Source organism: Zeus faber (genome assembly GCF_960531495.2).
Source record: "Zeus faber genome assembly, chromosome: 18".
NCBI lineage: Eukaryota > Metazoa > Chordata > Actinopteri > Zeiformes > Zeidae > Zeus > Zeus faber.
In genome coordinates, this window is record NC_137210.1 from 2,814,035 (window position 1) to 2,829,034 (window position 15,000).

Consider the following 15,000-nt stretch of genomic DNA (forward strand, 5'->3'; position numbering starts at 1 on the left):
AGGGACAGAAGAGAGCTTTGAAGATAACAAGTCTTTAAGTAAGTGTGTGTGTGTGTGTGTGTAGGTCCTCACCTCTCCCTGGACAGGGGTTTGGGCTCTGGCCGGAGGGCCATCAGTGCGTTGCCAGGGCGTGTCGTCTGGGGCGAGAGTGGGAAGTTGGTGTCCAGCGATCCTGACTTCCTGTGCAGGGGCTCCAGCCCCATGGCCCCCGCCATCTCGCTCTCGATCGGACAGGAGCCTGCCCGCCCGTGCGCCTCCAGCGGGCAGGGGCCCGAGAGGCCGTGGTGGTGATGGTGGTGTCCCGAAAAAGAGGAGGAGGACGAGGAAGAGGATGGGTCCGTCGCCATGGAGCATGGGCCCAGGGATGACGGGGGCCGAGGTTCGTGGGTCGGCGGGGAAGAGGGGGGCGAGCGGGTCTTCTTTTTGGCCGCTGCCCCTGACAGGAGCTTCAGCAGCCCCCCCGCCTTCTTCTCTTTCTGTGGATTTAGATCCAAGGTTCAGGGTTAGACTTTGCTTTCTGTTTAGACCAAGCATTGACATGTCAGATAAGCCTTAAACACTTTGGAATTCCTGATCCGGCATCAGTAGCCAGATTTGCCCGATCGTATTACTTTTTTGGACTAACATTTCGATTTATATTATCTTTATTATATATTTATATTATACTTCAATCCAGATTCAGATTTTGATTCAGGTTTGGATTCAGATTTAAATTCAGAGATGGCATGTTTTAGGAAACAAATTTTTTCCCCGCAAAAAATTATCACAATATTGAACTGTTGGGAGCAAGGAATGGAGAGAAAGATAAAGCGGAGGTAAAGAAATGAAGAGAATGGGAGAGAAACCAGTAGTTGAAGGTAGAAAGAGATGGATGGATGAGTTGATGGATAGACAGATGAATTGGTGGTGGGGGATAGAGATTGGAGGAGAGAGAGAGAGAGAGATAAAGCAAGAATCTCCCCTACATTATTTTGAAGGCTTTAAAGCCTTAATCTGCTCCTTAATTGTGAATGTCTGTTTTCCCTTAGGCGTCTTAGTGTGTGTGTGTGTGTGTGGTAGTGTGTGTGTGTGTGTGTGTGTGTGTGTGATAAATGAGGTCCAGAGCAGGGCAGTCGACCAGTTAGTTGCTGATGATGGGATGCATACACATTGAAAGATTGTTTATGCCGTTTCACTGTACTACAATTTTCCTGTGGATAATTGGTTGTTTTCACATCATTTGCCATCACATATTGTGTCTCAAGGTTTCAATTGGGAATTTTTTCATTGCCTGTCTGACGACTTTGGTTTAGGGGCTGACTAATGATTATTGACTCTGGGCCTGTGAAGCCCATTGAGACTGGAACTGTGAGACACATAAACTTGACTTGACCCTTGACTAAATTAGGGTGTAATTCCAACAACAGCCAGCAGGGGGAGACACAAGCCAATTGTTGCAGATAGAACCTGCACATCTATTGTGGTGTGTCTACTGTAGCTGTGTGTGTGTGTGTGTGTGTGTGTGTGTGTGTGTGTGTGTGTGTGTGTGTGTGTGTGTGTCTGCATGAATGTGAAAGTTGAGTCTGAGCCATCTAATTAGTGCATAATAAGCACTAAGGTGTGTTGGCCATAAGAAGGCACGTCCTTCAACAACACACACACACACACACACACACACACACACACACACACACACACACACACACACAGAAACAGACACAGACACATTCATTCTCGTCCAGTCTAGTCCAATTAGGCATATGTTTACACACTTGAAGACCATCCGAAGAGACAGCCTGGTCAGAGAGGTTTAGAACAATCAGTTAGAGTCCATCATGGTGTGTGTGTGTGTGTGTGTGTGTGTGTGGTTGTATGTGTGTGGTCAGTGGCAGAGTGGAGTGGAGTGCCAGGCGAGATGATCTTAACAGAGTCTGCCCACACAGCAATCATAGCAGATTCCACACACACACCCTGCGTCCCCCTGCACCCCTTACTCTCCAGTGGGCTCTTCAAGACTGTATCAATGCTACTGTTCAAGTGGCACATTTGTATCCTCGCTACCCAATTCAGAATAAGACGACAACAACCTGTTTCACTTCAGCGAAGCGGAAAACTCCACCAAACCACGGACGGGGACAGTCGTCTGCCAGCTCCGGCGAGACAAGCTCTTTTTTATCAACGCTGGATTTGCCGGCGTGCTCCACGCCGGCACACGGTTAGAGAAATAACAGTCGGGGACAGATGCCAAAGCGGGCCGCCGCCATCCGTCACTGTCACCTGGGCTCCCAGTTTTTCTTCACGTGCGCTCGGCATCAGGACGGGATGGAAATCCGACAGGGGAGACCACCGCTCTTGATGATGAATTTGTATTTTATATTTCCATTTGGATCAGCCCTAAGACATCTTTTGATTTTAGCCTCCACCCAGCACAACAGATCCGTCAACGATTGAAAGCTACAGCTACGAGTCAGATAGGGTTGTTTGAGGCAAGGATCTATGACTTCCAGGATACGAGCTAAAGCTATTTCTGACAGGCAACCCACCACTTCAATTTAATTAAAAAAGATCTTTGTTTTTTCAGCGTCGTTTGAGTTTGGGTGTCTGGGCTCCCCCGCTCATCAGTTGAGCCGGCGAGGTGTACAGCAAACACAGGCATGCCTAATGAGCTAGAAATATTGGAGTGATGATTAGTGATGAGCCGAACAGGTGGGTGCAGGGGAGGTGGAGGGAGCGCAGCAACACAGCAAGCAAAGCAGGCAGCAAAGCAGGTAGAGCAAGAGGGATTGGCTGCTTAAATAGGCCGGCCCATAAGGGCGTGGAAGCGTGTGGCGCCGTCAAGTTGTCCGACAGAACTAGCTCCAAAAGCTATGCCTCATTTGGTGTTCTCATAGGCTATGTTGACAATTGGGGAAAAGCATATAATTACACCGCAAATATTTCTTCTTCCATCCTTAGGAAGGATCGCCCCAAAGTACACTACGGGAAATGAGGACATCCAAACACGGGACGCAGGCTTTCAAAGGCTTCCAAACCATACTGTGATTGACACGTCATTTGCAAACAACCTTGACTCGATAAAGATGGTGAAAGCAACAACACATAATACATTCTCTAAACTGCCTCACCTGAGAAATACAAGCTGCATGGATATGCACCGTGATAACTAGCGAGATGACGTAATGCCGTAAGAGAGAGGTCATGCCCATGATTGGCACCTCAAATTTTTTCAAACATCAGCAGAACTCCCACACCATCCTGCAGCTAACGCTCAGATCACAGACAGGGCTGTCAAGAATGTGACAGATTTCAAAGTTTGTTTGATTCTTTGGTTTCATTTTCACTGTCACATTGTTAACAGAACATGCACCTGTAATGAGGCCATGAAGATCAGCTTTTCCAACAGTAACGGTACAGTGTGTATTTCTTATTGTAGACTGTAAAGCCGGGGATTCTCAACTGCTTTAGCCTCAGGATACAAATTTGTCCCAAACATAATGTAAGATTAGAACCATTATAATTTGCCAACAATGCCTTGGTGCACAAAAAAAACAGTGCCCAGGTAGCCTTGATGAGGGGAAACGCTGACTGATTAACTTTGAACAGCTATATGACGCTGTGACTTGTGGGACGTTGTTGATATGAGGTCATGACGGCCACACACCGCTGTTTTAAAATAAAAGCACAGCATAGGAAATTCAGTACGCTTCAAAATATTTAGGAGTGGATGTATACACCCACTCTAAACTGACCCCGGACCCAGTGAATGAGGTCGACTGGGTCAGTGGATCGGGACCCACAAGTTGAGACCCACCTTCTCTGCCTTGGGAGTGTTGGCGGGGCCGTGGGAGAGGCCCGGGGACTGAGGCTGCAGGGGATGGGCCGCCTCACCGTTGAGCAGCGCTGCTGAGGCGTTGGGAGGGGTGAGGCAAGACAGTGGGGAGGACAGCGGGAGCAGGGGCCGCGAGGCGGGGGAAGACAGCGGGGAGGGCCCCAGAGATGGCCCCGGGGACACCATGGAGAGCGGGCGGCCAGGGGTCTGCCCGGGCTGTGAGCGTGAGGGAGAGGAGCTCTGAGGCCTCAGTGGCGATACGGTACCCGCTGGGCGCTCCGGGCTGCTGGCAGGGGGACTGTGGACTGGATGGAGAAACAACACACACAGACACACACACAGACACACACACACACACACACACACACACACACACACACACACACACACACACACACACACACACACACACACACACACACACACACACACACACACACACACACACACACACAAATCAGTCACATGAGGGTTAGTCAGCCACCTGCTCTGGCACAGCACTGGAGGGAGAAATGCTGATCATGTGACAAAAAAGCCATATTCGCGGGCTCACACTAGGCTCATACTTTCCTCTACAATGGACACCAGATGTGAGTGAGTGTGTGAATATGCGTGTGCGCGTGCGCGTGTGTGTGTGCGTGCGTGCGTGAAAGAGAGACATGAGTGTGTGAATGTTTGCGTGCACGTCTGTGCTAGCGGGCCTTTATTTGTGTACGTTATGTCTGTTTGGGGAATTGAGTGTGGGAGAAGGAGGGATAGAGCGAGAGAGAGAGAGAGAGAGAGAGAGAGAGAAAACAGTGAGTAAGGAAGAGGAGAAAGAAGGCGAGGGGGAGAGAGAGAGGAAAGAAGCTCGATCAGAGTTCAGTCAGTACATCCCTTCAAAACAACAGCATGTCCACGTCACTCAGCTCTGTGTGTTTGCATGCTTTGCATGTTTTGTGTGTGTGTGTGCGTGCGTGCGTGTGTGTGTGTCTGTGTGTGTGTGTGTGTGTGTGTCTGTGTGTGTGTGTGTGTGTGCTTGTATTATGCGTGTGGATCAGTACGTGGGTGCACGTGCATGTGTGCGTGCTATAACTGGCAGTGCTCTCACAATGTGCGCAGCCGCCCAGCTAGGGAAAACAACTTAAACACAGTCATGATGTCAGACAGATAAAATGTGTGTGTGTGTGTGTGTGTGTGTGTGTGTGTGTGTGTGTGTGTGTGTGTGTGAGAGAGAGAGAAAAAAAAAAGAAAGAGAGAGACTAAAAACAAAGGATATAAGGGAGGAAATGTGGGAAATGTGTGAACCATGAAAGCACTTAAACAGGTAGATAACGCTGGGCCATTGAAAAACTGCAAATCAACATGTGTGTGTATGTGTGTGTGTGTGTGTGTGTGTGTGTGTGTGGGTGTGTGTGTTTATGAATCTTAGATAATTGTATTTTTCAGGTGTTGTGACGTACGCATTTGGGAGTGAGATGGTTTTTAATGTATATTTGTGTGTGTGTGTGTGTGTGGGCTTGAACACACTTATGGGACTGAGAAGGTTTGTAACTGTAACTGAGGGTGTTTTGTTTTGCCTGTGTAATTGTGTGTGTGTATATTTTTGTATGTGTCCGATCGTTTCGTGTGTGTATGCGTGTTTGTATGTGTATGTTTGTGTGTGTGTGTGTGTGTATGCCACGTGTGGCACCACGTACCCAGGTGCATGGGGCTGCGTGCGTGGTTGGCCGACTGCTGGCTGGTGCGCAGACAGTTCTTCAGCTGGGTGGAGGCCGACTGCGGGGCGTTGGCGGTGTTGACGCTGACCAGCGGCGTGGAGGGCCGTGATGAGGGCCCCAGGGAGCCCGGGGAAGAGGGCGCAGAGACCTTGCCGCCTCCGGGGCTGCTGCCGCCCACCGCCGAGCCAGCCATACAAGAGGTGCGGGTGGAGCCAACTGCAAACGGCGCCCTTCTCAACAGAGAGGTGAAAAGAAGCAAAAAGGTTAGTCAGTACAAACTGAAACATACACGACATTTTAGCCAGCTAGTTAACCCTGTCTCTCACACACACGCTTGATGTAAGAAAGTGTTTGTCGCGAAGATTTTCATGGCTGAATTTAAATGCTCGAGCAACCAAAAGATAAATACGCTATTTTCCATCTCTGGATCGAAAAAACGACACAAAAATGATGCAATGTTGAAGGTTTTATATCCTACTGAAAGTACGTTAAGAACTAACATGTAAAGGACACACTGAGCTGTATTAAACAAATAGGAACAAATATGAATGTCAACAAACTTTAAAATGAAAACAACAATTGCATTTACCCACCAAAATAACTGCTTATGATTGTGCAAAACAATTTTCAAATGTTTTGCAGTAGTTTTGCGCACTTTCCCGCCAAAATGTCTTTCTCGTTATTCCCACTGTTGTATCGCAAAAAGCCACAAATAGCATCGCAATGTTTGAGAAAAGCTTCGCCTCAGGAACTTCCTGCAGTGAAAAAAAACGAAAACGGCCGATCGGGTTTTCCGAAAGAGCCGCAAATACGGCCAGCGTGTCCTGACCTCCCCCCTTCCTTCACAAACCTCCACAGATGTGCACTGAAGCCGACCGACTGACTGGGACAGCCTGCACACACCTTGGCAGACCATCACCATTCACTCTCTCTGTTATAAACAAAAACCAGCCTTTTTACTTTTCTTGAATGAAGTATACTCACTCACGTTCTCTGAGTAGCGTTGGTATTAAGAGCATGAAAAAAAAAATAGATTCAATTGATTTTTGACAAGAGTGTGAGTGATTTCACAGACGATCCATCCAATCTCTGCCAGTGCGCAGGGGCAGCTGTGATGCCCCCGCCCCCCCGTGTTTATCAGGGCATTATCGACATTGACTCTTGCAAGTGCGCGCGTCCTTAAAACCTCCCATCGACTTCCCATCACATGCGCGGAGAGTTATGGCGGAGAGTGTCTGTTTGGACAGAGAGGAGCAGCAATTCCCCCTCTAGAAACCAGTCAAAGAGGCCGACGTTCCCCTGCACGGGCCAAGGACAGCACGGCCCGAGCAGGGGTCAAAATGGCGTGCACGAGCGTGCACTCTGAGGCAAAAGCCATCCCTCGAGCACCGATGCTTGTTTGTGTTCTCTATGTGTGTGTGTGTGTGTGTGTGTGTGTGTGTGTGTGTGTGTGTGAGAGTGTGTGTGTGTGTGTGTGTGTGCACATGCGGGCTCTCACTGCATGTGTGAAACAGTCTTTGGCAGCCTCTGATTATCATATTGAGAGTTTTCTGAGCTGCACTGCAGACAAAAGGGAGAGAGAGTGAAGACTCGGAGAGAGAGAGAGAGTGAGAGAGAGAGAGAGAGAGAGAGAGAGAGAGAGAAAGAGACGGGGAGGGAGCGAGCGAGAGAGAGAGAGAGGGAGAGAGTCTGTCCACGTGAAAATAACAAATTGCCTTTCATTTGATTACTCTCTCTCTCTCCCTCTGTCTCTCTCTCTCTCTCTCTCTCTCTCTCTCTGTCACGGCTGCAGCTCGTCGCTGCTTGCGTAACTGCTGGATGCTGGTGTGAAAAAAAAAAATGAAAAAGGGAGGGAAAAAGAGTCATCGGCAGCTAGCGGAGGAGGGCACCTGCTGTCTCTGTAGGCGTTTCATCTTGCAGTCTTTCACCCCCCCCCCAATTCCCTGTCTTTAGCTGACTGCTAAATCACATCAACACAGACATGCACCAAATAGCAGAATACAGATCAGGGAAATGGTGAGGCTAATGTGTTTGTGTGTGTGTGTGTGTGTGTGTGTGTGTGTGTGTGTGTGTATGTCCGTTCAAACGGTGATGTTACGCGACGGTGATAATCACGCCGTGGCGCGCAAGGTCCCGCAGCGGTGGCGCACATGGCCCAGAATGACAATTTTATTAGTCCTCATGGCAGCAACCCCAGTCTTTCTTTTTCTCTCTGTTTAACAGTGAATGTGGGAAAAAAATGTTTTTTGAAAAAGGCATATGTGCAGCAACAGCTCAGAAAAAAACGGGTTTTCGAGTGAATAAACCTGCCACCTGGATAATTCTTTTGGTATTTTGTATTTTGTCCACAAAATGCATCTTTGCCGCGCCATTGATGAAGGAGGTTTTACCTTATTATGGCTTTACCGAAAGCTCCATCATTGTTTCACAATGAGACCGCCCCGCCACAATCGACTAAACAAGTGTTTTCAACCAACCGTTGTGCCGACCAGTAAACAAATAATGGAAACTCGCTCTTATGTTGCAAGATAAAAATTGCAAGGCTGCACTCCAGAAATTGAGAACTATTACAGGAGTAGCGATGAGAGGTTTGACTTTTTTTCGAGATTCGGTTCTTGACAAGTCACTGAGTAAAGAGCGAAGACACTGTTTGTGACAAACTACTGATAGCACCCCTCCCCCAACTAACCATCCTCACCTTGACACCGGCGTGACGTAGTTTCCAGGGAAGACCCCTGAGGCGGCGGTCCTCAGAGAAGTGCCCTTGAACCACCCGTCCTGGCACTTTTCTGTCACGCGGTACATCTCCCCCTTTCGCAGCTCCAGCTCGTCTGCCTTCTGAGGCTTGTAGGCGTAGAGGGCCAGGTAGCTGGGGGAGGACGGGGGGAGGTCGGGGGGGGGCATGGTTATTATGTGTAGAAAAGCAAACACCACCCCAGACAGAAGCACCGGACGTCCAATCAGAGGTCAATCGATGCATTTCCGTCACTCAAACTACGGCCATTGCCACAGTGGGCTACGTCTCAGGTCAAAACCTCCGGAACATGTCAGACGTGACCCAACATGTATTACTTTCAAATGTAGATGTGGCGGTTTGAGCAGCCACGACTGACCTGGATCTAGGTTATTGGGGACCCAGGATCAGAGTGGCTGCATACCTGTTCGTTGGCTAGTCCAATGAGCAGCAGGTACCATCCCCACACACACACACTCAGGAGACAGGAGCCCTGTCATGACCTGTGTCCATCTGCTCCAGGGCTTGTTCTATCAAGCCTCCTCTCCACAATAAGCCTGGGTAGCTCAGACGGCAAAGCAACAGGTATGCAGCCACTCTCATACCAGTTACCCAGATCCAGGTCAGGTGTGGCTACTCAAACCGCCCCATCACCACACCAGGCTCAGTTTTAAATTGCACGTTAACCTTTTACCTCTGTGATTTTATTATGTTCTTGCCATTTTATTATGTCCTTCTCTGTTTTTAGCATGTTATGCCTATGCTTTTATTCTTATTTGACCTAATGATATTAATGTATGCATTATGTAAAGCGCTTTGATTCACCCTTGTGTGCGAAATGCTCCTGGTCTTTCTGGCAGAAATCAAGGTGTTTGAACGGTGAGTAATACATGTATATGTATACTGTGTATGCTGTTTGTATGCTTTGTGAAAAAATCTAAGCCAAAGCACGGATACTGAAGTTCAAAAGTGTTACCTTACATAAACACCTGAGAGCTCAGACATTTTCTTTTATTAGACACGTGCTTCTGCAAACGCACAGAATTGGGAATTGGATATGATATATCCAATGCTATTAATAAATGAATGAGGTACTTCAAAGCACGTGGATTTCACACCGACTTAACTCCCTCACAACCACCACAACCACACACCCCACTTCACCTGCCACAAGAATACATGGTATCAAAGTTTGTGAGTCCCACATCTCTCTGATATATATATATGATATAAGACAGTAGGACTTTTTTTCCTTCTTAATCCAAGCTCAACCCGGCATTTTAAATCAGATTACCAAATAATAATAATAATAATAATAATAATAATAATAATAATAATAATAATAATAATAATAATAATATGGGTATAGCGCAAACTGACATTCAGATGTTTGTGTAGCCTCATAAGGTGTTAAAGACCTATGAAAATTATAAAACATTCTTAATTCTTATGTCTTTTTATGTCCCTTGTAGAGACATAAAAAATCAAATAACAAATATTTTTGTAAATGACTGACATTATTATGATTATGAATATCGTGATTTCTGTACTTTTATCCTTAATTAATATTCCTCAATTAATATTCATAAGGTGAACTTTGAATGACAGGTACACGGTTGCTCACTAGCCTGCTACAGGGTACAACGTTGTTAGACATGTTACAAAACACACGAGTAGTAAAGTTCGAAGGGATGTGAGAAAATACTGGCGTATCCATTTCTGTCCGACTGAATTAACTAATTAGAGTTAGTAATTCACATCAGAAACTTCTTCGTTTCTGATGTGAGTTCTTAGCCGCCTCGAAGCAGCTACGCTGGTACCTCACGGTGAGGCCAGCACTTATGTGCGTGCTTATGTATCAGAGCATCGGATACGGCGACTGGGACGTGTCACAAACATGATTTTCCGAGCACTGCCTTGTGGTTGCCATGGCAACAGGTGGGGGATGGCAGGGTGGCTGGTGGGGTGGTGGAACCCTCTCCCCATGGCAACAGGATCGGTTTCTGGGGGTCAAGATGGAAACGTCCAACCCCATCAGCAGGACAGCCCGGTCCCGGTACGAATTTGCGCGTGTGTGCGCGTGTGCTGAGTGATATTATCAAAGGTGACTGGTGTCTCCGTATACCATTATAACCCTGCTGCGGTCAACAGCACACACACACACACGGATACACAGATGCACCGATAAGCGAACCCGAGCAAACCTTGAGTGCTGCTTGTTTCTTGCCTGTAAGCAGCCCCCCCCATTGGCACGTGAATTAATTACCAGGTATAATATAGATTAACTTGTTCAGTGCTGACACCTAACGTTGCCAGTCATCTGGATGACGGCAAGTCTCATTTAAGAGTGAAACTGAGCTAAAATGCGCCTTTAAGGCAAAGCTATATGATGAGAGGTTCAATCGCTATTAGTGTGCGATGTTGAATCTACGAAGCTCCAATGAGTCAAAGAAGTCACAGATGGTTATTGGTGCACTTTTAACCAGTGGAAGCAGTTGAAAGATAGACACACAGACACTAACACCTTATCCGAGATGTTCCTGTGATTTGCATCGGGAGTTGTGGGCTTTCAGTGGGCTTCCCATAGCCCAAGGGACAACTGCCAAACAGCTCTATCCGTTCTATCTGCACTAAAACGTACTGGGAAATGGACAAATATGACCGTATGAATTTGATCGGAAGGTCCTCCGTTCTCATGGCGCAGGTGATATTGCCCGCGCCCTCCCTTACTGGCCGGGCTCCAACAGACAGCTTATTGTTAGTGGGTCGTCGTCAGCAGATGTTCTGGAATGGGAGGGGGGGGTCGTGGAAGTGTCAGTAACAGCTCCAGCTGCTACTGTGCTGAATGTGGAAATTCCCTTCAAAGTCGATTTTCTTTTCCCAATAAGCCACAATCTCAAAAGTGTTGAGAACACCTCTGCAGTAAACCAGATCCACTGTGTGTGTGTGTGTGTGTGTGTGTGTGTGTGTGTGTGTGTGTGTGTGTGTGTGTGTGTGTGTGTGTGTGTGTGTGTGTGTGTGTGTGTGTGTGTGTGTGTGTGTGTGTGTGTGTGTGTGTGTGGATGCGGGTTGGGGTCTCACTCACATGTTGAGTGGCAACTGGACCTTGACGTGGGCGAGCAGCTCTGAGGTCGCCGAGGCCACCCTGGGGGGCACCAGCACCCCCACCGATGAAGGCGAGGGGCCAGCCGGAGAAGCGTCCTGGGGAGAGCGCACGCACGCACACACACACACACGCACACACACGTGCGCGCACATGCACGCACGCACACACACACACACACACACACACACACACACAAACAAACAAACACCCTGTGCTTTTTGCAGTAGTTTGAAGTATACAGCAGCCTTTGTTTGGCTAAATGAGATGAGCAAAACAGTATAGAACAGGATAACATTCATGCAATAACACTGTGCAAACTGTAGCAACCTAGTAAATACATAGAATTAATTCAAATTTTAATTCACACCCGTACCATCGTGTGCATAGGATCGCATTTGTAGTTCTGTATATTTTAAATATTTGACTATACTTGTTTTGCTTTTTCTCAGCTATTTGTGTATATTTGGGAAATTCGATTACATTTTTTACTTTACTTTTTATTGTATTGTACTGTATTTTTCATTTTTTTCTCAGGAGGTCAAGCTTTTTCAGAATGCACAAATAATCACAAGGACAAATTCCTAGTACATGTAAATGCACATGGCGGGAATTAAGTCATTCTGATTCTGATTTTGATTGTAGTCTGCCTGGATCATCATTCCAGCGCCGCTCCTCCTGTTTTTAATTTTAGCTGTGGCTTTGCAAATAGGAAAATAAATGTACACTAAAAAACTCAAAATTATGGACATTGGTTTACCTCATACACGGCAACTGCAAAACTGGTGGAAACAAAGACACGTTTTTGTTGAACTGGAGTACCTGGATCATTTCTAATAAATGTTTAAGAACCCATGGTGGACAGAATTTTATTTATGCTCACATGCAAAATGTGTGTGTGTGTGTGTGTGTGTGTGTGTGTGTGTTTACCTGTATGCGTGCGGCGGCCCTGGGATCGGAGGAGCTGATGAGCACGGGGTGTGATATCTCCATGCTGTGCCTGTTGTTGAGCTGCGCCGCCCTCTGGCTGACCGACAGCGCGCTGAACGAATGTCGCTTCTTGGCGTTCTTCTTCCCTTCGCCCCGCTTGTGGCCGCCACCGCCACCGTTCCCATTGGACGGCGAGACACGTGGGGAGGGACCCGGGGAGCAGGGGCCCAAGGGGGCCGGCTCCGAGCTTGGGCCGGGCACGGGTGCCGGAGCTGGCTTGTCAATCTCCATCAACTGCTTGGCCGTTTCGTTTAACTGGAGAGGAAGGGGAGGGGAGAGGAGAGGAGAAGCGAGAGGAAAGGAAGAGAAGAGAAGGAGTGAGTAGAGGAGAGGAAGAGAAGAGAATGGGAGAGGAGAGGAGAGGAGAGGAGATAGGACGAGGATAAGAGTATGAGTGAGAAGAGGAGAGGAAGAGGAAAAGAAGAAAATGGAGAGGAGAGGACCAGGGGACAGGAGGAGAGAGAGGAGGAGAGAAGAGAGGAAAGCAGAGGAGAGCATAGGAAAGGAGAGGAGAGGAGAGAGGAGAGGATGAGATGAGAGAAGAAGTGAGAACAGGAGAGAAGAGGAGAAGAGGGAAGGCGAGGACAGGAGGAGTGGTGTGGAGAAAGGATGAGGATGAGATGAGGGGAGAGAAGGAGCAGAGGGGAGGAGAGGAGAGGAAGATGGTGGAGGTGAAGTTGGAGAAGTGGGAAACGACAGAGGGAAAAAGTCTTCAATTCTTTGCTGTTTACATTTTGGCAACAATCCCAACAAGGTCATGCACTCACTATCTCTCTCCCCCTCTCTACCACTCTCTCTCTCTCTCTTCCACTGTCTCTCTCTCTCACCCATAACTTCCAGAGAGAACACTCTTTGCGCTTTCACCTTCTTCAATCCCAGCTGTCTTCTTTTTGTCCGTCTGTCTACCTCTCTATCTCTCTCTGTCTGTCTGTGGTTTTGTTCTTTCATTCCCTCCTCTTATTCAGACTCCCTAAAATAAAATATCTCACCCAAAGGTAAACTTCCCTCTAGGGAAAGGTAAAAGGCCCTCTCTAGAGTGAGCGTTTTTTTTTTTTGTCTGTTCTGGGCTACTGTAGAAACATGGCGGTGCAGCATGGCAGCCTTTGTGAAGCGTACCCACCCCTTTTGTAGATAAAAATGGCTCATTTCTGTAAGGTAACGAAAACACAACAATTCTTATTTTCATGGGATTATACACATGTTAAAACATACTGTACTTGTGAATATTATATTCCATTTCTGCTGTCTGTTCCGTAAATTCGACACACTGCACCTTTAAGTCAGTGTCTGCCCTGTTGCTGACACACTGAGGACAAGGGGAGATAATAATAATAATAATAATAATAATAATAATAATAATAATAATAATAATAAATATAGCTGCAGGCAGCAATTCATGGGGTCCAGGTTAGTCGGTGTGAATATGTCTTAGGACCAGTACAAATGTACAGTATGTAACCGCCTTGCCAAACATGTATTTTGCCCCTTTAAACCCATCCCTGTCGCCACGTTGATGCCTCCTAATTTTTCAAACAAAGCCATCAGAGTTTGGCTGTGAACCAGGGCTTGTTATTCACTCTTATAACTTACCCTGGCGCATATCTCAGAGTTTCCAAAAGCAGCGCAGGGAACGGCGTGATACGCATTGTTCACGGTGCTGGAGCAGTGACACGGCGTGTATTCCTGCTTGTATTTCGGGAGCTTGTGTCTTTTACTCCCTTTGTTAAAGTCCCCGAGGATGAAGAGGACGGGTGCTTTCTCTCCACATACAGTGTCTGATCATCCCTTCCAGGATGAAGCATGTGAACTCACGATTAGATTCAACTTTACATTATTGTCATTCGACAGAGTACAAGTACTGAGACAACAAAATGCATATTTGCATCTAACCAGAAGTGCAAAAAAGTAGTAAGGTGCAGAGTATGTACAGAGATACAGTGGAATACATAGATAAATAAGATATATGCAGTATGAACAGTACTGACAGTAGAAGAGTGATGATGAATGAGATGATGAGAGTGGTGGTGAATATGGTAGATATATATAGTAGAAGACTATGAACATGAGCAGCAATAGCAGTAGGTTGTGCAGATATGGTGTATGTATATACAGTATATAGTGCAGGTGTAAGTACAAGTAATGACAGTAGTAAGATATATATAAGGTACGAGGTATGCTTTGAATCTTTCATTGCAAGCATAGCATCTGGGGCGATATAAACTGCAGTCACAACAGTAGATGGAAACTCTCTGGGCAGACAAAAAGGTCTACACTTAACCATGAGATACTCTAAGGTTTGCAGAGCAGCGACTCTCAGTGACAGTAGTGTCCGTGCACCAAGGGTTGTTTACAAAAATGCACAGTCCTCCACCTCTGGTCTTGCCGGAGTCATCAGCTCTATCCGACTGGAGGACGTGGCGCCCACATAGCTCGATGGCGATATCGGGAATGCCGCTTTTGAGTCCATGATTCTGGGAAAATCATGACGTCGCAGTCCATAATCCATTCATGAGCGGTGATCCGCAGCCGCAGCTCATCCATTTTGTTCGCCAGAGACCGAACATTGGCGAGGAAAACACTGGGTAGAGAGCTCTTACCCCTCCTCTCTTCCCCCCGCTTTTGTTTACGATCTGGACGGCACCTGTGAGCATTTCCAGTCGTGTAG

At 47.2% G+C, this 15,000-nt stretch overlaps 1 protein-coding gene across 2 annotated transcripts in view; it reads right to left on the bottom strand.

The window, feature by feature from the left end:
• LOC307244178 (E3 ubiquitin-protein ligase SH3RF3-like) overlaps positions 1–15,000 on the bottom strand; it is a 105,048-nt gene that overhangs the window by 3,608 nt on the left and 86,440 nt on the right. For both annotated transcript variants that reach the window (XM_080019262.1, XM_080019263.1), the window contains exons 4-9: positions 12,276–12,590; positions 11,328–11,443; positions 8,207–8,377; positions 5,488–5,738; positions 3,791–4,113; positions 73–476 (exon numbers count right to left, since the gene is read on the bottom strand). In XM_080019262.1, the coding sequence (XP_079875388.1) occupies positions 73–476; positions 3,791–4,113; positions 5,488–5,738; positions 8,207–8,377; positions 11,328–11,443; positions 12,276–12,590 (1,580 nt within the window). The remainder of the gene's footprint in view (positions 1–72; positions 477–3,790; positions 4,114–5,487; positions 5,739–8,206; positions 8,378–11,327; positions 11,444–12,275; positions 12,591–15,000) is intronic.